Below are 24,447 nucleotides of genomic sequence, written 5' to 3'. Positions count from 1 at the left end.
GTAAGGAGAGTGAAATGTAAGGAAACTGTCTGGTTGCTGTTTACACACAAATTCCAATTTGACACGGGACAAGGGAGGCTGGGAAGGCGATGTGTAACGCGGGCGTTGTAAAGTATATTAAGTGATAGCTGGTCAGGGCTGTGTACATAATATCCACCGTCTGCAGGTATTTCCATTTGCTGCAGAAGGCATTTGCAAAGCAGCATAAATAGATCTGCATTCATAAAACATTAGGGCTAAAATCAGCAGTCTGACATATGGGTAGCATGGGGACATGGTTTCTATTCATCACTTCTACATTTCAGCTGAAAAGCTTTGGGCTTCTTCCACAGTAATTTAGCACTGCAATAATCACTGCAATACTATATTTCTGTGCACTGTCAAGAGGAATCTGTTTTGCAGCTGCTGATTAAAGACAAGTATGTCTATAAGGATAAAAAATATAAGACACAAGAAAAGACAGCAAATGGTAACTGGTCAGTTTATCTGTGGAGTGTAAGTTGTCATTATTATCTTTCACTGCCTGTCAAATCGATTCCCAGTAAATTCCCACAGGACATTTTAACTTCACTTCTTATTTTAAGTGACAATTTTTGGAGGCTTGGACAGATATTTGGATTTCTTGTCCAAAATCCTAAAAAAGAAAGTCTCAACAGCAGCCGCAGATGTCTGTTGTCGGGGAAACAAAAATATTAACTCAGCCACTGCCGGCATGTGTCTGGTTTCAGTGATGTGGTCAATGGGAAATGTGCTTCTAGGTGGCTACGCCTGTCACATCCACGAACTGAGGTGTGAAACTGCAGCTCACTTGAAGGAAACCAGACGGGATCGCTCTTTGTTTTTGCAAGGGAGGGTTCAATGTTGAAAAGACAGAAGAGAATATATTGTTCAGTAAAATTGTGATATGTGTGGAAAGCTTTATGCAGTAAATGCTGAAGGTATAATGCACATACTTTTTGCTAGAAAGGCTTTATCAGATTGCAAAAACAAAATAAAACTTAAAATTTGTCAGTGTTGACTGTTAAGTTTGCACTAATTTATTTTCTTACATATTATATTATTGTGATAGATTGTTGTGATAGACATATAGAAACATAGTGATTAGATCCATTATTAAAGTATAGGTTCTCAATTTTTCAAGTCTGTCTTAAAACAATAGTCAGGTGCCCAAATTAACATTGTCACATGTTTTTCTTGCCATAATCATTCCTCCTGTTCATGCTGGCCATTAGAAGATCCTTTCATAATGCACTTTCAATGTAAGTAATGGAGGACAAAATCGACAGTCCTTCTTTATAAAAATGTATTTAAAAGTCTATTTGAGGCTAATATGAAGCTTCAGGCATCCAAATTAGTTCAATATCTTTCAAAGTTACTGCCTTTTTAGTGCCAAATCCCCTCTTTCCACTGCAGCTGAACAGGAAAACATTGTACATTGAGACACAAAGAGGGTACTAAAAAAACAATGCTGTGGAAAATACCCACTTAATTTGACTAATTCAGACAGCTGAGGCTTCATATTATCTCCAGATAAACTTTTAAATAAATTTTGCTCAAAACAAGGACTGTGGATTTTGGCCCCCAAACTGCTTTCACTTCCAATTTACTCCTCCCTCTTTTGTTTGTCCTTTGTGCGAGGAAGTGAGCAGAGCCACCAGCAGGGCAGCTGAAAAAAGGTGCTGGAGCCTTATTCATACAGGTGGAGGACGATCTCTCCACCAGCCCAGTCTGACCCATCAGACAGTGTGTGTGATGCTGATTGAGCGAATGAGTTTCATCTAATAGGAAATGTTGGCTGAGTTCATCTCATCTTATCCGCATTCTTTGGAACACTTTTTGCTCAGCTCTGTCTGTTTTCCTCATTTTCTCTCTCTCAAATTTAACACACCAGCCTTGAGGGTGAGAAGCCAGAACTAAGCGGTGTTCATGATACCTGAGTAAAGACAAACCTATACAACATGGACATTAAGTTTCTTAAATGGAATTATGGTTCATTAGATATTTTTTTACCTTTTGTACTTGCAGTGTTTTGTTGAATGAGCAAAAGTTTGAAAGATTGTTCCAAAAGTATTAATAACCTCACTGATGACAGATTTGTTCTCTCTCATAATTGCAGATACACGCATAGAGTTTATTTTTAAAGACATTACTCTAAACTTGCTAAATAAAACTTCCTCTGAGTGATGGATACAGAGCTTCAATCCTTCCGTTATTGGACAATGTGGTGTATCCTGTTATCTATGATTTTTAGGAGCAAAAAAATTCTCTCTGAGACAAGTGTTTGGAGAGGAGCGACAAAACTGGAAGAGCTAATCGTGTTCTCTATCTTGGCTCCTTGAGTCTATTTATGGTTGTTCCAAAATCACATTACTAATCCCAAAAAACAGTTATACAACAAAAAGTACTTTCTGGGTCTCAGCATATTACACAACATCATCCATATATGGTGTGGGAGAGACTACACCAGCAGGCAGCAGCAGCCCACTCATCCAGGTGGGCTGCTATAGATTAGGTCTGTGTGTGGGCTTCACTTCCAGCTGGCATCTATCTGCCAAATGATGAGATAAAAACTTCCAAACAACTACAAAAGGAGCTTTGCCCTCAAATGGGAACTATTGTTATATAAATGCAGACTGTGAACTGCTCATTTGTTTCCCAGGTGTCAGATTTGTTGTCAGAATCGCTGTCAGGTTAGGTCAAAAGCTAACGGGAAGTGATTATATACGTATATGTGGCTTCTACACCTCCTGTGAGTTTGACATCATCTGAGTCAGACCTGACAATTGCCACAACTGACATTGTGTCACAACTGTCATATAGTGCTGTTAAAAAACACTTTTTCTGCAGTTTATCCCAGATTTTGCTGCACCCGAATCAGTCCTTTGTGCATTCAGTGTTATTATAAAAGGATGTGTCGTTCAAGTTGAATAATGCCGAACATGTGCTCTCAGTGGCTTTCAGCAGAAGCAAAGGGTCAAAGGGAGACTCTCACCTTTTGAACTCTTCACAGCAGGAAAAAACATTCAACTAAGGCAGCTGAACTCAACCAGTGTAATACGGAAGATCTGTAAATTATCCAGACTATTGTTTTATATCGTGACAAGCCACGTCAGACTGAAACAAAACTCACTCGAGTTTGAGAGGCAATCCTTAAAATATAACAGTTTCAACAGAACTGTACAAAGATAAATCGTTGACATTGAAAAACAAAATACGCCAAATGTGGAAATGTCTTTATCTACAGTCTAGAGAAAACATGTTCTTATTTGATTAATGGATAAATGGATGAAACTAATGACAAATGACTGCACACAACTACAAGCCCTGTCTTTAAAAAGAAATCAAACTGCTCCACGTCTTATGTAATTCAAGATTTATATTGTTTGCCCAGCCAAGAAGAAAAGTTGATCCTCTCGAACTAAAGGCAAATCCTCAGCACTGAAGCACACAGACAGTCAGAGGATGTCCCTGTAGAAGTCAGATTTCCAGTGAAAGATATGAGACTTTTCTCCATATTTCTCTCACCTGGAGCACTTGGCAGCAGGCTGAGCAGCAGAATCTTTTACGTTATTTGAAAGCTCAGTGTATTCAATCAAGTGAAATGGGCAGTGTAATACGCTTTATCCCAAGCACTGAAATCCAGTCTTAGATATGAATTGGTGTAATTCCAGGTGATTCATCTTTCAAGAAAGATGCTCATAATACCTGAGTACTCTGGTGCCTGTTGAAAGGTTGAGACACTGCGTAAGCGTCTAATGCCTAATCTCCTCTGAAGGAATGCTGCCCCACACTGTAAAAATTAACTTGATTTGCAGCTGAGGGTGATTGAGCTCAGAAGGGCCAAAAGGTCCTTGCTGAAACCCACATTTATTCATAGTGGTTGGTTGTGTTATACATATATGACTCAAGTGTTTTGTGTTAACCTTCAAAACTTCTTTAAGTAACCTTGAATCAAGGATGAGACCAAAGTTGTTAAAATAGTTACGACTCACTAAAAGTTTTCACACAGCAGCGAACTGAGTAAACTTAAGTTGTGAGCCTTGTGTTCAGCTAAGATTCAAGTCTGGCTCTTGATTTGTTATAGTAAATACACAAAATGATGAATTACGACCTCATGAACCTGACAATGAGACAAACGTAGAGGAGGGAGATGGCTGAGAAGAAGGTGGAGACAAACACCAAATAAAGAGACATTCATTAAAATTCACTTATTTAACTTTTCATTACAGTCATGTATTTTAATTCTCCATTTCTTTCAGAATTAAAATATAGTTTCTGAGGGATCTTTAGAATAAGCAACATAAATGTCACATGACTCTTCAGCTGAGAAACATCTATGACCATTTAAATCTTGTCCAAATGCATGAAATGCTCTACTTTTACGTTTGGTTTGGGTTTCCTTTGTGTTTCTATGCTCTGAATACATAAGAGGTGGAAGCTGTCACTTTTTGGTTAAGCTGTGAAGAACCTGTTAATACTAAATTGTTATACAATACAACTTTTATTAGGTAAACAAGTACATCTGTATATGGACAGCATATTTTGCCTCTTATAATGTAACGAGAATGTGTTCCTCCAGTTCTTCACACCATAATGTGTTGTAGGCATACAGAAGATACAGATACAATACAATACAGAAGATTTAAAAACTGAACTTAATGAGCACAGCAGAGAAGAATCTCTGAAGATCAATGCTTAAAATTATTGTGTTTGTCTGAAAAAAATAAAAAAAATACAAAATTAACACATTAAACATGCTGATTCTAAAGGAAATCAATTTAAAAAAGATTGCTTCATCTTATCATCTGAACGTGGCTGAGATAATAAACTGAAGCTCTAGATAAAGACAATAAAGTCAATGCAGTTTAAGACTATAAAGACTAATATTCTATTTTGGATATCAAATGTAAAATCTGGTATTAAATGGTTGTAAATGTCAAACATTCCGTCTGGTTTATGAGTTAAAACCACCCTCAGAGTTTTAAAGATCCCTAAAAGGTAGGAGTTTGTGTTTATAGTAAATTACTGTCCAATAAATGGTTGCAAATCTTTGGCAGGTTTCTTCTGAGGCACCTTTTGCTTGTATTTATCCTTCATCAGTGTTGCATCATAAGTAACCTAAAACCTCTTAAACAGGAGGAACCACAATTTTAGGAATGTGTCTGAACTCAGCCCATTAAATCAGTCACTCCTCACGAACTGAGCTCGCATGCAAACTGAGATTACTTTGAGGGACTCCTGCGTTTGACCAAAATAGGAATCTATTTCACAAGAAATACCTGTTGTAGGAGAGAGGGATTGTATGTGATTTTATTATCTACTTTTGAACTTAATCAATTTGACCTTCCAGGCTTAATCTTTTAAGCTGCCTGCCTGAGCATCCTGAATATTTTCGGGGACCACATAAAGAAGGAAACTGATTAATTTCAAGGCTTATTTACACTGGAACAAATGAGGCTACGATTTTAATTTTATATGCTGCATTTTCTCCTTTTTACTGCCATGAAAGCATATAAGACCTCTTAACTTAAAATCAACAATAGGTGGCTTTGGCACGAACTTCTTTCACTTGTAATTGTCCAGTTAAGCACCCTCCCACAGTGAGGATAAACAAATGCAAGACACAAAGAGGCGCTTCTCTGAAAACGCAACTCTCTGCTCCATCCCGCAAAGTTGCATAAAAATGAAGCAAATAGATGTTTTCTGTGGAGTCACGGCTCCTCGTGTAATGATGCGTCATGCGCGCTTCATAGGCTCGTGTTTAGGTATGTTTGGTCAGTATATGGCAGAGCTGTGTGTGGTGGAGAGGAGGCAGGAGATGACTGCTGCCCCCCTCACTTCTCCACTGAGCCCTCAGGAGAGTGGTGGGAGCGGGACTGCATGGGGACTGTACGACTGCACAGTAAACTCTTTTCTCTGATGAAACATCTCAGCACCGATTTGGAGACAAAACTGCAAACGCGCAATTAAACCATGCGGACTTAAGACCATCTGTGCGGTTTATTTATGTTTGTTTACGCTCTTTCGTGAGTTGCAGTTACAAGTGATCTGAAGCCTGCTATGGAGGACCTCTCGAGTCAAAATGAGTCTGAGCACTGACAATGTCACAAACTTGTGGAAAAATGGTTCCTCGGAACTCGACGGGGCTCCGGGTGTGTCATCCCAGGTCAACTTCACCAACAGCTCCGGGGGAAACCACACGGAACCCAGCGAAGTGGCCCTTACCCGAGCCATCCCGCTCGCCTTGGTGCTGGGGGCTTTCATCGTGTTCGCCATCGCGGGCAACATCCTCGTCATTCTCTCGGTGGTGTGCAACAGGCACCTGCGGACCCCGACGAACTACTTCATCATCAACCTGGCCATCGCCGACCTGCTGCTGGGCACTACGGTGCTGCCAGTGTCGGCCACGCTGGAGATCCTAGACTACTGGGTGTTCGGTAGGATCTTCTGTGATATCTGGGCGGCGGTGGATGTGCTGTGCTGCACCGCGTCCATCATGAGCCTGTGCGTAATATCCATCGACCGCTACATCGGAGTGAGCCACCCTCTGCAGTACCCGGGCATCGTGACCGAGAAGCGGGCTCTGCTGGCCATGCTCGGGGTGTGGGTGCTGTCGGTGGTCATCTCCATTGGACCGCTGCTCGGGTGGAAGCAGCCGCCGTCGCCGGACGACACGGTTTGCCCCATCACCGAGGAGCCTTTTTACGCGCTCTTCTCCTCCCTCGGCTCCTTCTACATCCCTCTCGTCGTTATACTGGCCATGTACTGCCGGGTGTACATAGTCGCCAAACGGACCACTAAGAACCTGGAGGCCGGGGTGATGCGAGAGAGGATGAACTCCGGCGAGCTGACCCTGAGGATCCACAAGGGATCTCAGGTGCAGGAGGAGCCCGGTACGTCCAGCACCAGCAAGGGCCGCGCGCACCAGGCGAGAAGTTCCCTCACGGTGAAACTTCTGAAATTCTCCCGGGAGAAGAAAGCGGCCAAAACTTTGGGAGTTGTGGTCGGCATGTTTACGCTTTGTTGGTTGCCCTTCTTCCTCGCCTTGCCCATAGGTAGGTTCAATGGGTCAGTTCACACTGTTCCCTCGCGCTCATTTCCTGATGTGGTCATAAATTGGCTTATGATGTTGACTTATGATCATTTCATTTATGATGTAAGTCATAAATGCAACTTATGTTTGTCCATTAACAAAAAATATAATACTGCAAACATTCTCTCACAACCGGCTCCAATTTAAAAAACCTCATGATATTCAATTAGTTAATGAGACTTGCAGAGAAGATATTGCATTCATCTAAATGTCTGTAAGTTAACGCGAGGCAGTTAAAGGCAGCTGCAGGCCTTGTAAATCATATCTATAGCTGGCAATGGAAAAGTCTCTGGGGTAGCATTTACTGCTCTGAATTGTCACCAAACCTATGAGTGGGCTTTGATATACTGTGGTGGTCGTTTTAAACTGCAGGGATATAGAATAACATCACTCATATATTATTGCAGCATTTAATTTAGGGCGCAGTAACAGTATTATTTCTACAAATACTCAGCCTCTTTTATATATAATTAAGTTAGTTTGCGTCATATTTTCTGAGCCAGACTTTATATTTGTACAAATTTTCCAATTCTGCAGCATTTATTCTCCTCATGTCAAAAGCCTCACTGCCACACTGACGTAGTCTCTGAATTCAGGGCCCATAAGGAGGGATAGAAAACATGTTTTTTGGAGTCAGAGAAGAAATTCTCCACAAGCATATCCAAACATTATTAGTGTTATCTGTGCATTATTCACTGCGTCTCAGTTAATCTGTTGGTGCACAACAAATACACTCCTTACGTGTGCCAAATGAAGAGTAGGTGGCCTCCATCTGCTCTGGTCAGTTGATCCAGAGGCCTGTGGGGCCTGTCAGGGCCCCCTGATGCCACTGAGACTGGCAACCACACCGTCATGCTTTTTCAAGAAACTGCAGAGGAAATTAAACAATATATTCTGAGGTGAAATGCTCACGCTGTGGGCCGTGTGGTGGCAAGGAGGTTAAGAAAACACTAAGTCTTTATTTACAATGGAGTGCAGGCAGAAGGGCTCACTGAGCAGAGTCTGAACAAGCAGAGCTGCTGTATTTTAGACTGTTTGAGCGGTTCCCTGATTGCCATTGATCCCTTGTGACACTGTGGGTTATGGTTGTATATTTATGTGAATGTGTTTGTTTATCAGCGTGTGCCCTTGTGCGTATACATATACTCATATGGGACAATGTTTTTGCCCTTTGCTTCGAGCTGCAGCACATCACATCCTCACATGGACATACGCACATTACACATGGGGCATTCCTAGTTAGACGCCAAAAGCACAAAACAAATGTAATTTTCCAAAGATTGTCAGATCTAAGAGACTACAGAGAACAAAGGGGACTGAAGATTCAGGAAGGGCCTGTTTATGTAATACTAATCAACAAACTGCCAAGAAACCCCCAGAGGCTACTTTGCTGTGTACAATCTCTGGTGTAGCATACTGATATATTTTGACAAAGTGTCATACGGCGCAATTTCATGCTAATTTTTAACTAGCCTGGAAGATGCGTGAAAGAAAAACCACGTCCAACCGTCTTCTGGTGGGGAATTCACATAATGCAACCACTATAATCCAATTATAATATAATCCATAATATAATTTATCAAAGCAGGACACAGAAACTGCTCTCTTCCCCTCCCTCCTCTATGTCTAAAAATGGGATATTTCTTGGAGATGTTGTTGTTCTTCAAATTAAGTTTGTTCTTCTGCACACTTCTGTGACTCATGTCTGAACTTACATAAAGTCTGACAGGGCAGCGGAGTTCTCCTCGTGTTGCTCCGTGAGTCTTCATTAGCCTCCACCCACAGAGTGGGATTTCCTGTCTCACACTTGTTATTACCCTGCTCCTTCCTCTGCATAAAGTCACTGATATAATGTATGCAGAGGTTTCTGGCTGTCAGTGTGTGTGTGCATACGCTGGTGGTGGTGCATGGCACGTGTCTTTTTGTCTGTCTGCGCGCGTGTGTGTGTGTGTGTGTGTGTGTGTAAGGGTGCTGAAATATTTATGTGTGTTTATGTGTATATATGCAAGTATATTCATGTGGGTTTTTGAGTGATTGTGACACTGATTTCTAGAGAATTAAACACCTACAAAGATGATACAGAACCCCTCTGACCTCTGACCCTTTAAATCCTAACTGCAGACAATATGTCGTTTAAAAACCTCCTGAACCTCCTTTTTCACAGTTGATCTCACCTTTTTGTTTCAAATTCTGTAAATACCTTGTTTTTGTTTTTGTACATAAATGGCAAATATGCAGCTACAAGTCCCAGAGTTTGAGTCTCTCCTTTTCAGGGTTTGAATTAGCATGTCTCCTTTTACGCCTTTAACTTGGAGCAAAGTAAGGTATACAGACTTCGGGATTATAAACATTACATCAACATTTTTAAGTTACTGTTACTCCAGGCAAGCTTTCTTGGACAAAAAGCAGCTCAAAATTTCACACACATACTCACCGAGCACTAACTTAGCTTGTTTGTCAGTAAGGGTGACATATATAAACTTAAAGTTACTTTCTTATATCACATTATGAAGAAATGACACTGCAACAACCCAATTATACAGAAATAATCAGAAACTAGAGCAGAAATTTACCAAAAAAGGCTTTTTAGGGAGGCAACCAACGAAAGCAGTCAACATTGCACAAAAATGCTGTTTTATCTTTGATGATAAAAAAGTATTTTTTCTTTGATACTATAAAAACTGCTCCAACTGTACCTGTCCCACCAGCAGGACTCCATGAAAACAATGTGTTGAGCAGCTAAACATTGTTCAAACACAAACACACAGACTTTATTTTAAATTCAAGTCCAGATTAGTTTCCAAAAATAAAATGTATGTCTATTATGAGAATTATGCACAAGACATTTACATTTTTCAATCTGATGTTATAGAGCAGTCAGAAAATGATAACTTAGATTAGAATACTTTTTATTTCATTGATTTTGCCTTTAATATGTAACAGACAAAAAATAAACAATCAAATTCATTGATTAATTAAAGAAATTCAGGTTAGATGTAGAATATAAGCATAATATTGTTTCAACAAAACATCAGAAAAAGCAAATAAAGAGTCAATAGACTGTAAAATAAGGCTGCAACTTTTATTTTTGTCACATTAGTCCACAATCCAAAGATATTCAGTTAGTGTCATAGAAGACTAAAGAAACTAGAAAATATTCACATTTAAGAAGCTAGAACAAGAGCATTTAAGTATTTTTTTTTCTTTCACAGCAATCAATTATTAAAATAGTTGGCAATTAACTCTCTGTCAATCGACTAATCGTTGCAGTTCTAATAGAAGACGAATCAGCTTAACACACAAGAGGAATCAGACTCCAGTTGGAAGCAGATCTCAATACACCTGCACACAAAGCTAAAGTCAAATGTGCAGGAAATTTTCATTATATATTAGTTTGCAAATAGTTTTCTTGATTGATTGGTTAATAAAAAATAACCAAGGTGATCAGATTGCTTGTTTTTATCTGACCAACAGTCTTACTCAGTTGTAAGTATAGTAAAAGCAGCAAATCCTCACATTTGAGAAGCTGGTTCCAGTGAACTTTTGGCATTTTTGCTTGAAAAAACAACAAAGCTAAACGAAGCTAAGCAGACATAATCATATATAACTATTACAAGCGTTTTTGTTTTTTTTAACTTGTAGAATTTAAGAGAAACATGGACTTCACTTAAGTTGACGAGGTTAACACATTGCACATGAGGGACATGTCTACATTTAGGTGTCTCAATGAGCTCTTTTTCTCATCTCCCAACTCAACCGAAGAGAAATCATCAGTCCTTGGGGGATACACGTGTTATTTCATTGCACACATTCTCCCGCGGCTCTTTAACACTCAGCACAGGCACTAATGTCCTGTGAAGGGCTCACATTAGGCAAGTGGTGCATGCAGTGTGCCCAACTGTTATAGAAACCAACGCTTTAAGGTGTTAACCAATTGTTTCCTTGTGTATGTGTGGGTTTTTTTGGAAGTTTTTTGTGTGTGTGTGTGTGTGTGTGTGTGTGTGTGTGTGTGTGTGTGTGTGTGTGTTTGTGTGTCTGTGTATGTTGATGATATTTTTACATTGAGCTGGCCGGCTCAGGCGCTCCGGGGGTAATTGAAATGGTTTTTGAAGGGGAAAAATAATGAGGGTGTTAAGTGTCGGAGCAATGGAGAAGAAAGGAGGTGGCAGAGCTGACTTGAAGGGGCCACAGGGCAGCACGGGTGAAAGGGAGTGTCTCTGGGACGTCAACCCAATTTTCCAAAAATAGCTTCATGCTATGGTTTCATTGAAAGCAATTTGCAAGGGCAATAACACTTATGTCCTTTTAGATCAAGACATATTAATCATATTTCCGGGTGTGTTATGAAACAGGATGTGTGAGGTTTGGGAGATCAGATTGTCTGAATGTATGTGTGTGCGTGTGTGTGCGTGTGTGTTTTATGTGGCACAGAATAGGCATTGCTTCTTCCAATTAGTGAGAATAACAGGATGCTTTGTTTTGTTGAGATGTTCCTGTGTTTCATAGTGAGATGTGTGTGTTTGTGTATGTGGGTGTTTGTGTGTGTGTGTACACGTGTGTGTTTGCGCCTGTCCTCAGGAAGGAGGTGCAAACTTTTCTCTTAACAGAAGGAGCAAGACCAGCAATAACCCTCACATGGTTATCTATATACCATTGTCTTACAGCCAAGCGCTCGCATCCTCTGCTGTTTATACTATAGCCTTTCAACACAAACACTCTTCAAGGGACAAAAATGGGCCACATTCACACAAAAATTAAATCCACAAACATGTTCCATATCTGGCTACAGGAAGATCTGTTGTTAACCAGATTTCTTTCTGTCTTTCCTACACTTTTATCCTTACTTGTATAGAAAAGAGGGAGAGGAACATGCTGGCAGTCTCCCACCTTTTGGTCTCTGAAGGGGTATCCAGATGTTTAGGAGTCCTTCCTTGGAGGCAAGCAGAGCTACACAGCTGTGTTTGCCCTTGTAGATATTGTTTTTCTTAAGCACCTAAACTTAGTGCCCGAGAGGCAGTGAGTTCAAACAAACGATGCCAACTGTTCTCATGCCCATGCTCTTCAAAAAGTCTCACAACTGCCACCGATTATGCCTTACCCTCTTCACCCAAACATAGATGTTCTTAAGTCCATTATGTTAAAAAAAACAGAATATAGGTAACACATAACAATTAGTCAATTAATTGATTCATCAAACGACAGAAAATGTATAAATTTTCAAGTAAACACTCTCATTTTCCAACTTGTCCGATGTTAGGATTTGCTTTTCTGTTTTATATGATTGTAAAATTATATCTGCCTGTTTGTTGGAACAAACAGGCATATTTTTCACTCTTTGTAAATTATGTTCATTTCAGCTCCAGCACAGAGCACAGAAATACTTATGGACGCTGTAACAAAAATAATAAAAAATGTTTTGCAAAATTGTTAGGACATTTTGGATCTTTGCCAGTATCAGACAGCTTTCTAATCAAGAATATTATCATTAAAATGACTGTTTATTATAAACTGCTACTATAGTTATCTAGTACTGAAAAATATATAAATATTAAAATAGATAAAATAGTTGATTAATCAGTCAACTGAAACTTAATGACCTCAGTATCGTTTATCATTTATCATGTAAAAATACAAAACATTTAATGGTTAGAGCTTTATAAATGCTACAGTAAGCTCAGCTTGTTTCTTTTTTTCATTTGCTTTTCTTTTGTTTTGGCTCAGACTAAGAAAAACTCCAAACAGGATAAAATTGACTTGTGAGGTTGTCAATATTTACAACTAACTCAACCAACAACCAAGAAAGACAGCCAAAAGATGATGGAAGGAGAGAGAAATGAAAGAATAACCTCCACCCTACTCTGTATCCCAATCACAAGCATAACTCACGCTGTTATGTAATCGCATTTAAGTGCCGTCCAGAAGCGAAAATAGCATGTGAAAATACCACTGCCACTGTATCTACAATACAGGAGGCCAAAACACATTCAGACAGCATTCTCTAGTTTCATCTAACAGTCTGGCAATCAGAGCACGCGCACACACACACGCACACACACACTTGCAGGCACTCTGTCTCTCCACTTGTCATTTAAGAGCCACTTAGTTAAATGAAAGTTGGAAGTGACATATCCTCATATTGTTGCACAATCATTTTCATCACACGGACTGGAGCTTTGTGTGTGTGTGCGCGTGCACTTTCTTGTTACCTCATTGGGACTTTTTTCAGTATTTCGGTTATTGTTAAGGTTAGGGTTTGTGTTAGTCTGTCCACAATAAGTGGAGGTCAATGCAATGTCCCAATAAGGATAGCTGCACAAGCCTGTGTGTGTTTCTCTGGAACTTGAATGACGAAATAGACCCTCTGTGATGATAAAGGCTGCAGGTATTTCCACACATCAAACTGAAACTGATGTTTTTGATTATTTTCAGCTAACAAAGTGGATGAAACTCCCTCCAGCCTGTGTCATTTCAGCCCTTGGTCATGTATTATAATGTACCTTGTATCGTTTAAAATAATTGTAAAAGCTGTTGATCTGATATTAATGGAGAGACAAGCTGAGGTGTCCATCTGCCTGTAATATCTTACCAGAGGTAATTTCACACTTGAAAGCCTGAGATTATAGTGTATCCACGACCTCTCCAGGAACATGATATTCATTAAAGAATGTGGGTTGGTGCAAAGACACAATTTTACTCACATCTGCCCACATACAAACACACCAAGTCTTTCTTTCACACTAATCTCACACTTGCTGTGCTTATTAATTCCTCAGTTTATATTCCTCAGGCTTCCCCTTCTCACCTCATTAGCTTGTAAGATATTCTTTCTCCGTTTAAGCTTGGCTGCAGTGGGAGAAAAGGGTAGATTAATGCAATTCAAATCAGGCCTGACTCTCTCATTAGCATACATGATGTTCATAGGTGTGGGAAAAGTCTTGCTGAGTCTTATTGACAACACACCTTCTCCGTCAACACACACATGCACTTACAACTTCAGCTGTTTGCCTGTATAAATGTTTTGCAACTGTGCATGCTACTTGACACTATCTGCAGGTGCAAAAAAGGGAGCTGTGGTAATGTAAGTAATATAACCTCAGTAACCTCTCGCAAAATAGGCTGCCCTTTCATTTCAGTAACATGTCTACTCTTTTCTCTAAGCAACACATCTCTCCCACAGTGTATTTATCCAGAAGAGAATTCAGGGTCATCCCCCTGTCCCTCTGTATTTGTATGAAAGTGCTCCAAATGAACTGTGAAAAAGCGGCTGCATTGGGTTTTTTGAAAAAGGGAGCACTTTAGCTGAAGGCCTTCCTAATGCAAGGTCTTTATTTAATGGCAAATAAGATGTGGAATTGACATCCTCTCTAGGCTTGACTGTAAAACCCTTTACTATTCTTAATCAATACTGCCACCTATTGGGTAAAATGTAGAGAGGATCACCAAATCTAAAGGACAGACTCTCAGTCAATCTGTGTTATGAGTATAATTCAATGTTTCCAGTATCAGTTACCATCAGTCATTCATTCAGTCACAACAGGCTGGCAACTCATGTTACCTTACATTTATATGATTCAACAAATCCCACACAGGGAGAGATTCATACTTTGTGTTTGTTAAAAAAAAAAAAGAGAGAGAGAGCGAGCGCTGGTATCAGATTGTTTCTATGAGAAAATACCCTGAGTTGATTTATCGGAATCAGTATCATGAGAGAAAAGTTGGATGAGTGCATCACTAAATGAGATTTAAAATCGGCAAATTATGGCAAAATAAACAAATTATGTTCTCTCTTTCCCCTCCTTAGTAACCTTAAGGTTGGAAAAATAATCTATTATAGGGTAATTCCATCAAACTGAAATATTTTTAGATGTCTTCTGCATCATCATACGTCAACATTTCCCAGAATTCATCCTGACATATTTGGTATCTTTGAAAACTTTGGGATCTCAACTATAATTTATATCAAAGTTACTGAATGAGAAGATGAAAAATGTTGTAATGCCTGTCAGTGAGGTTTAAAGATAAAGTTTGACATTTTGGAAAATGCTCTCATTCGCCTTCTTTCCCAAGAGTTAGATGAAAAGATTGATATGTCTCTCATGTCTGTGCGTTACATGTGAAGAGCTAAGTGTAGCATTTAGACTGAAAGCAGAGGTAAGTGGATTCTGGCGTCTCTGCTTGTTGCTGGGCAACATCACAGCGATAATCCAGGAAGTCACTGCACCCAGCCGCTGTTTGTTACAACACAAAATCTCTGTTTGTGTATATATTAAACAAATATGATGCAGTGTGTTTATTTGTGAGCTTTAGAGGTTTTGCTTCCATCTAACTCTAAGCAAAAAAGTGTAAAAGTGAAATAAGCAGATTTCCCAAAATGTTGAACTATTCCTTGGAGGGATTTTGAGGTTTCTTCACAAAGCCACTGACCACTGAATCTAATATTTTCTCTCTCACCTCTCCTGTTCCCAGGGTCTTTTAATGTGAACCTGCGCCCTCCTGATCTCCTCTTCAAAGTGATCTTCTGGCTGGGCTACTTCAACAGCTGCCTGAACCCCATCATCTACCCCTGCTACAACCGTGAGTTCAAGCTGGCCTTCATTCGGATCCTCCGATGCCAGTGTCACCAGCGTAAACGTCCCGGGTGGAGGGCATACAATTACCGTTCCTCCAACTTCAGCTCCTCTGGACACTCACGCAAAGGCTCCACTGATCACAACTCCAGCTGCTTGAATGGCAGTCAGCGTACTCTGCCGTCCTCAGCCAGTCCAAGCCCCAGCTACCTAACCAAGGGTCTGGCACCTTGCCCTGAGGGGGAAACATTATATATCTGGGGGGCCACCTCCCCGACTCCCTCCACACCCAGCCTGCTGCCTGGCAGCGCCGCAGACTGCCAGCAGGTATCTCTGAGAGGGGAGGGAAAGGGAGTGAAACCAGCTGAGGAGACTACTGGTGGTATTTTTTCTTTCTCGTTTGGGAAGAATAGAGACAAGGGAGGCACCAACAAAGACAGCATCATGCCTGATGACAAGGTGTGAGTCTTGACTTGTTGATTCATCCCTCTATAGGGATTAAAGTCATCAACACAACGTGGATGTAGGACTTCACAGGTTTGCTGCATTCACTGTACATGATGTCATGATCATTCATCAGTCAGTGGATTGTCATTGTCATTAGTGGTCAATGTAAGATGATGATGATAACTGACTATGCTGCTGTATCCGAGGTATTTTGTCTTATGTTACTGTATCTGTGGTTGACATAGACGAGAAGGTTTCCTTCAATGGACAGTCAGACAAAAGATTTTAGGGAGAAGCTCAAGACACTTGATCAAAATCACAGACTGGAAAGACACCAGTGCATGCATTTTGATTGAACAAAAACGAAATATGAAGGAAAGAACTGTACACAACACAGCCTTTTAGTTGAAAGTCTGTGTAAAAAGACTGAACATGACAAAGGAGCTGACTTGTGTAAAATGTGTGATAAGAAAACGATCACCCTTCTGTTGAAATCACTTGATATCTTCATGGTATGTTGTGAAAATAAAGTATAACCTGGTTTATCTGCTGTGCGCACAATAATCAGATATCATCTTGTTTGTATGTTTTGATCTTCAAAAAAAAAAAGTTTGGAATATGGATATTAGAAATGTGTTCGATACATGAATAAACTTGTTGCTCAGATGCTGCTTGGAGGCAGACTCTTTAATCGCTCTACTTTCTGGATGTGGAAAGAATATTTTGAGATGGAAAGTGATTCATTATCATAGATGAAAATGTCAAACTGATGATAAAAGATCAGCAGTGAATGTTATTTGTTTAAAGGCAGGATGCGTCCTGAGTTTTGAGTGTCTGAGGTAAAGCGCAAACATTCATCTGTAATTTAGAGGAACATTACCCATGAACAGAGATAAATACAAGGGTTTATTGCTAATATAGAGGGGGACTTGCGATCATAACTCAACCATAAGACAACAAACTGTATATATCTACCTGTCCACTTACCTCATGGCCCACTGACTCCTGGAACATCCCAGTTAATCATTTACTCCTGATGGGCTTTGTTTTGACGTGGATCAATACTGGTCATAAGCACACCCACACACACACACACTCGAACAGACAAATAAAGAGAGAGTGTGGTACACATCACAGGACATGCAGCCCCATACGGTGAAGGAACACAACGATCATACAGGTTTAGATTAACCAGGCAGACATGAAGGGAAAGGCATCTAAGCAATGAACCACTTGGATTTATGTTGAGTGTCTGATGGCTCAGTTCTTGCTGCATCATGATTTACATCCCAGGGGTGAACACCTCAGACAACAACAGCCTGACTACTGACGGCAGTGATTCGGCTCTATTTCACAGCAATACTATTAAAGTTTGTGTACTGTGTCTGCTCCTACCCATCCCCATCTTTGCCATCATGGGAAATCTTTTGATCATGGCTGCAGTGGCACGTTTCCAAAGCCTTCGGACACCCACCAATGCTTTTGTGGTTTCCCTGGCAGTGGCTGACTTCCTGGTTGCTGTGCTGGTGATGCCTTTCAGTCTGGTGCGATCCATCGACGGCTGGTACTTTGGGCATTGCTTCTGCCAAGCTCACTTCTTGCTGGACATGTCTTTCTGTACATCCTCCATTTTTAATCTCAGCTGTGTGGCGCTGGACCGATACATAGCAGTGTGCGACCCACTGCACTATCTTTCCCGAATGTCTCCCAAACGTGTGGCCCTGTTGCTGCTGCTCTGCTGGATCCTGCCTCTGATCATCTCTTGCCTTTGCGTCTCCTTCGGCATGTACACCCAGTCGCCTCCTGCTGCGGAAAGCAGCGTCACACAGCAGGATACTCAGACCTGTCAGGCCTCCTTTCATATCCCCTACGCCTTTGCAACCTCAGCCATCTCTTTCTTCATCCCCACGGGTTTCATGCTGTTTGCCTATGGCAAGATTTTCATGGCTGCCCAGAGACAAGCGAGGTGGATTCATGCAATCGAGCACCATACTGGGCAGCTTCAGATGAATCAGAGCTCCATGAGGACTGACCCCACAAGACGAGTCCATGTGGAAAGATATTCTCTGAAGAAGGAAAGGAAGGCTGCTAAGACATTGGGTCTGATCATGGGGGTCTTTCTGTTGTGTTGGCTTCCTTTCTTCTGTGTGAATGTGGTCCACCCTCTGAAGGGCTACAGCATCAACCCCCTCGTCCTGGAGGCCTCCATGTGGCTTGGATACGCTAACTCTTCTCTGAACCCTTTTCTCTACGCCTTATTCAACAAGAACTATCGTCATGCATTTGTAACCATGTTGGGTTGTGGGTCGTTGGGTAGGCACTTACGAGCAGGTTTGGAATACTCACATTTTTTTAGGCAAACACACACTGTTGTTACCTTAGAGACTATTTCAAGATGATCATTCAATGTTATATTTAATTTAAACATTTTAAGAGTAGGGTTTGAAAGTCCAGTCTAAACAGAAATTGACAAAGAAACCTCACCACAAGGTCCATCCAGTTGCTGTTCTGAGTTTTTGATCTCCAGATCAGCTAAAATGGAAATTTGAATATCTATAATTGAGTAGCGGTGTTTCCATTAACCTATTATCGCATCAGAAAAGCTTAGTGGAAATGTGAAAATTTGAAAACACTTTTATATATGTATGTATTACTACTTATGAAAAAACTTCTGTGGAATGGAAATGCATTTGTCACATAAATGACGTAGCGAATGTTTAACTCATTCACTCAGAACATTTACAACTTGCCCAATTGAAACAAATTCCTGAAGATCTCTCTCCATTTTTCTCTCGTCAAGGCAATATAACTATTTGTTTTGTTTCCAGTTGGCAACATCTACTTCTTCTACTCTGGTTACTGGTGGATTATTTAAGCCTATACCACCATCTTCTGATCTTTTGTCTCCCCCATTTACATCTTCTGACGTAGCCTAGTTTATTCACTTCAAACCAGTTGATGGAAATACACTTAATTCCCATTTTCCTTCCCTTTTTTCAAAAGTTTGTTTAAAATTCTCTTGCGAATCTAATGGAAACACGATAGTGACAACTGGGCAAACTCTTTCTGTTGAGGAAGATTGTGAGATACAATCAAAAGCAACAGCTACTAACTGGACCTTATGGTGGGATTGCTTTGTCAGATCCCAAGAGGAGTGTCAGACAATGCGGAGACCTTCCTGTAGGTTGCATAATTGTAAAATGGATGAAATGATTAACTGCACTCATAAATAAACAATTTAATTTTAAAAAGGAAAATATGGCTTGTGATATCTTTAGCAGGTGTCAAAGAATTAACATGTTGTTGTCATGGAAACTGTTGCTCTGCTCTACATCCACTTCACCAGTGAGGAGGAACACGTGGTTGAGTGATAAGTGGGACCAGGCCAGTGCGCCTTTTAATTGCCCTGTTTAGCTGAAGTGCCCATTTGGACAAAATAAATACATAATAATAATTACTGTTATCATTTTTACTAAATAGCTGTATTGTAGCTGTTGCTGCCACTGCTGACATTCTTAGGTTTTAAGGTGAATTTAACACCATATTAACTCATCTTTGTGAGAGAGTCTTAAGATGTATTCAGACAAACTACAAAGCAGTTTCAGAGGTGGGATGATTGTAGGAAAAGTCAATGGAGAGATGTGAGTGGGCACCAGAGATTTGCTCTAAGCGTCCAACATGAGATGAAGATGTTAAAAAATTCAACTTGAGTTGAAACTCTGTATCAGCCACTTCTTTCTTGTCAGTGTGGGTGCTTCAGTGCTCGCAAGTGTAACAAGTAGCTTCCTTAGTAGCAAGCACAGTGTAAATACTGTATATATACTGTACTTTCTTTTATTTAAAAAAGGCAAAATAATTTTGCAAAATAGCTGGGCGCTGTGCTTTTTAACAAATCTAAATGTGGACTAATATTTGTCCTAGAAATCAGTCTTTGTGCTGTCTACAAGATACAGTATTACCAGTTCATAAAGTTCTCAGGGTGAACATGTTAGCAGCTTATTTACACATTAGCAGACACAGAAACATTATCATTAATGCTGGGTCATGTTTTAGTCAACACAACATATATGAATATCAAATTCATTCTCTTTTTACCTCTATTTTGGATCACCTACTCCTGATGTCTGGCTAGCTGCTAACGCTCCGCTATGTTCTTTGTCTGTCTGCTGTTTGGTGCTGGGCAGGTACAGTACACTAAAGTGAGTTTATCAGAGCTTTGTCACTAAAAAACAACAGCTGTGTTTTGGAAACAGGAGCATCCGGAAACAATGTTGATGAAATTAGAGTCCTGAAAACCAATAAACCCACATGCATTGAGCTGAGCAGACCTCTTCCACATTACACTTAAATCATTGTATTGATCGTTAATATAAAACATTCATATTATGATTGATTCGCTTTAAATATATTCTTTAACATAAAAACATTTACCCATGCTCCTGCTAGTGGTGAGTATTGCAGGAAAACATCAAGAACATAATCCAGGCAGCATTACAATTCCTACAAAACTTATTTGCTAATACAAATTACAGAAAAAAACTGTATACAAAATACATTATATATGTGTACATAACATTCACTGATTTTAAGTTTACAAATGCCCCTTGGTCCTTTTGTATAATGATAATATGATGAATGATGAGAATCTTCACTCTTCAGTTTTCTGTCAGTGCACCAGCAGCAGGGATGAGTGTGTATTTCGTTCTTCCTTGAATTCTGCAAGAAAAAACAAAATACAGCTGCTATGACTGTTCAAAACTATATTTCTTTATTAATTTTATAAATTATATTATAGTTTCAATATACTATAGAGTGTCACACCTGAACAAAAGCGCAGAAAGGTCTCCCTGGCTCAGGCACATTACAGGGACTGAAATTATTGTCATTATTCTCCTGGTTCAGTAACACTGATCAGCTCTGCTGAAGCAGAACTTATTTGGTTAAGCAGGTAGAGCAGAGGGAAGCTGCAGCTCAGCATCAAGTGTGGGCTCTCTGCTTTGAAGGTAATTAATCATCTTCCAGCTGGCTTTGTATCCTTTTCTTCTTACTGTGTCAATGAGGCAGCGTGACCTTCCCGCTCTGGCAGGGTTCTCCTGTGGTATTGAATATGTCTCCCCATCATTCAAGACACCATCCTCCAAAAGGTCATCCAGCAGCTGACTAATGACTTTGTTGTACACCCCCTCCTAAAACTTCAGCCTCACTATAGCTTCTAGAAAAATAAAGTCAAAAAATTAAGGTGGTTCATGGTGTTACAGATGAATACGCCTATTAAAAATATTATGTAACACTGTAATACTAATATAGCCCATATTGTTTCCTTACTTAACTTTAACAGGTAAAACCATAAATAAATATGTCTTTAGCATTATAGTACGACTCTGAGATCTATTTTTAAACAAAATGGGTTTTCTTACTCAAACAAAATGAATTGAACCAAATTTAATTTCATCCTTATACACCCGTGTTAATAATTTGGCCCCTAATCCTCAACAAATACTAATAAATAAAACCAAAATAGATCCAAATGAGCAAATAAACAATTACATTTTTCATTGCTTTGGCAGCAAAAATCAAATATCTCATAACTGAAAATATATACAGATAGTTTCAGTTTTATATGTATTTAAAACTGAAAATATCTGCATGGCTACCAGATACCAGAGGTAAACATACAGTAGCTTAGCAGGTCTTAATATCATTATTTGTTGCAAATTTGAATGATTAATATTACAGTTTATTCACAATGTGAGTGTTGTGTGAAGAATAACATCAGTGTTACAATGTATTAAAGTCTGGTGGTGTTAAACCATTTAACTTAAATTATAGCATACCCCCCAAAAAAAGTCTGACGAGGGGAAACAACTCAGACGTGAGCTGCATGCTGACACGCTGCTGGGTAAATACTCAAGTAGGATATCTCAGAAATGTATGAACAAGACGATCATCGGGTTTGTAAACTGTATATGGAAGATCTACTCCAGATTTTATGACACTTTAAACTTCTAGATACTCATCAGTGTCTTCTCATACATCACCTGTATATCACCAGTGTTTTATAGTCATCTTAAATAAAATGTAGAGAAACAAAATATGGACATTTTTAGTTTTGGTGATGTTGTAGTTTTATTCCCTAACAAGGTGTTTCAGTTAAATAATTGTGGCACATAAGTAGCGTAGATACACAATATTAATATCGTTTTATAACCACTGACCTTTTCAAACTGCACAGGTCCACACTGGTCCAGACTCATTTTTAATGTGAGCTTGATGTTACTCTCTGGATTTTCAAAGACTTCTTTGAAGACACTTCAAAGATATTTGGTTCACTACTTTCATATATGAGCTTTAACTTCTGTGGGAGAAATATCAAGGAGAAAAGCAGAATTAGACTTTGTGCCAGGGTTCATTTAGAAAAAAGTGAAAACTAATACTTAATTTGTCAAATAAGGTAAAGAAAAATGTTTTGATATCCTAATTTGGATCAAAGCGGTCTTAAGGCAGGGAGCCAAAGAGAAAGAGGAAACCTGGTAATCAGTGAGTATTAGAGGTGTTAGGAGGTGGATTTTGTTGCCTTTGGACAGAACCATGTTGGCTGTTTCCCCTGTTTCCTGTTACGTTAACCGTCTCCTGGCTGTAGCTGCATAGTTAACAGGCAGATATGAGATATGATATTGATCTTCTCATCTAACTTCTGGCAAGAAGCGTGTTTTCTAATATGTCAAACTATTCAACCTTTAGTTCTAATGCCCCAGAGTTTGTTTTAGTAGAATGTGGATCAGTGTGGTCTTGGTTTCTGATATCTTTTGGAAGATGGTCAGCAGCGCAATATTGTCTTTGAAAACCCTGTTATATTAGATATTACAGGATATCTTTGAAAAACATTTCCATGGCAAAAGCTACTGGCCATACTGACAGCTATAAAACAAATTATGTTTGAGATTATAATTAAAATGTTGGGGTTTTTTATTTTACATTCAACAACTTTAGCCACTATGAAGGCCTAATATATTTCAAAAGCCTATGAGACTCTTCTACAGTAACATATAAAATTAAAACTGTACTGCACTGTCCATATCAGCTATGATGATGAAATGATTGCACATTTTCAGGGACTTCTCTGGATATGGCTTTTGGATCATTTTGTATCCGCTGGATAATTCCTTGTTTTTTATCGTCTATGGAGGGAGTTATTCTCAGCACAATGAAGCTTCGGGGGTTACAGTAGCCAAGAGTTTTGTCTGCCTTTTGAAGCATGAATCAATATGTTGGTATTAAGATTTGTCATAACCTGTTGAAGAGCAGCATCACAAGGGATCAGATGAACATGTAGTGTCAGGAATGCTTTGTCGGTCTTATATATTAACACTTCACAGTTAATTTTTTACTGGAAGGTTGACTCTCATCAGGACTCCTCATGGAGAGAACATTGGCTGGGATAATTTGACATGGGTTGGTGTCACCTTGTTAAAGTAAAGTTTATTTTATTTAAAGTGCAAAATCACACCAAGGTGTCTCAATACACTTTTCAGCAGCAAACAATGTTAAAACAATCGACCAATATTAAGAGAGTCGAGGAGGGACAACACACACAAAAGGAGGGAAAAAAAAGATACATTTAAAAGTGGTCCAAAACACAGAAAACCATCTGAAGTAACTCATCATGTGAAACATCACTACAACTGAAAGCAGGAATCGAGATTTTAGTGCGACAGTTTCCTTAGTGCCTCAGTGGGGTGAGGGAAAAGACTATGTCAACCCATGTCAATGTTGTTAAGGCAGGTCATATGATTGTAAGAATAAGTATGTTTTGAGTCTAGATTTAAAGATTTCAACAGAAGTAGCTTCCCTGATTATAAGAGGTAGCTGGTTCCAGAGACAGGGAGCTCGGTAGGAGAACACTCAACTGCCCACTGATTTTTTTCTTGATTCTAGGAACAGTAAGATATCATGTGATCGGAGTGCATGAGGGGGAGTATAAGGGGTGATGAGGTCAGAAAGATATGAGGGTGCAAACCCATGTAGTGATTTATAAGCTAAGAGAAGCACCTTAAAATCACATCTGGCTTGGATTGGGAGCCAGTGAAGGGAGATTAGGACTGGAGTGATATGGTCAAATTTTGCAGTTCTAGTTGTTCCACAACATCTCCGCAGGTATCTATGTACAGAACATCAAGGTTGTTAACTGCACAAAAGACGAGTCCATCAAGGTTTTTACAGACCTGCTATCAAACATTAATAAAGTTGTCACTTCTTTTTTTATTACGTCATGCTATCTTACCTGTGCAGATCCAGTGAGGCAGAAATACTTCCAGCAATGACGGTTATGTCCAGTAGGGG

The 24,447-nt window shown here is 39.6% G+C and overlaps 2 protein-coding genes across 2 annotated transcripts; both read left to right on the top strand.

Moving 5' to 3' along the window:
• The first annotated feature begins 4,283 nt into the window (after positions 1-4,283).
• Positions 4,284-16,773, top strand: LOC121902586 (alpha-1A adrenergic receptor-like). Its single transcript, XM_042419968.1, has 2 exons — positions 4,284-7,055; positions 15,560-16,773. The coding sequence occupies exons 1-2, from the start codon at positions 6,083-6,085 to the stop codon at positions 16,123-16,125; spliced, it is 1,539 nt and encodes a 512-aa protein (XP_042275902.1). The 5' UTR covers positions 4,284-6,082; the 3' UTR covers positions 16,126-16,773.
• Positions 16,774-16,832: 59 nt separating this feature from the next.
• On the top strand, positions 16,833-19,307 carry LOC121902587 (5-hydroxytryptamine receptor 4-like). The gene has a single exon (XM_042419969.1). The coding sequence runs from the start codon at positions 17,385-17,387 to the stop codon at positions 18,504-18,506; it is 1,122 nt and encodes a 373-aa protein (XP_042275903.1). The 5' UTR covers positions 16,833-17,384; the 3' UTR covers positions 18,507-19,307.
• The last annotated feature ends 5,140 nt before the right edge of the window (positions 19,308-24,447 follow it).

Source organism: Thunnus maccoyii, chromosome 8, assembly GCF_910596095.1.
Source record: "Thunnus maccoyii chromosome 8, fThuMac1.1, whole genome shotgun sequence".
Taxonomy (NCBI): Eukaryota; Metazoa; Chordata; class Actinopteri; order Scombriformes; family Scombridae; genus Thunnus; species Thunnus maccoyii.
Note: the sequence above shows the minus strand (reverse complement) of the source record. Positions and strands in the feature narration are given on the sequence as shown.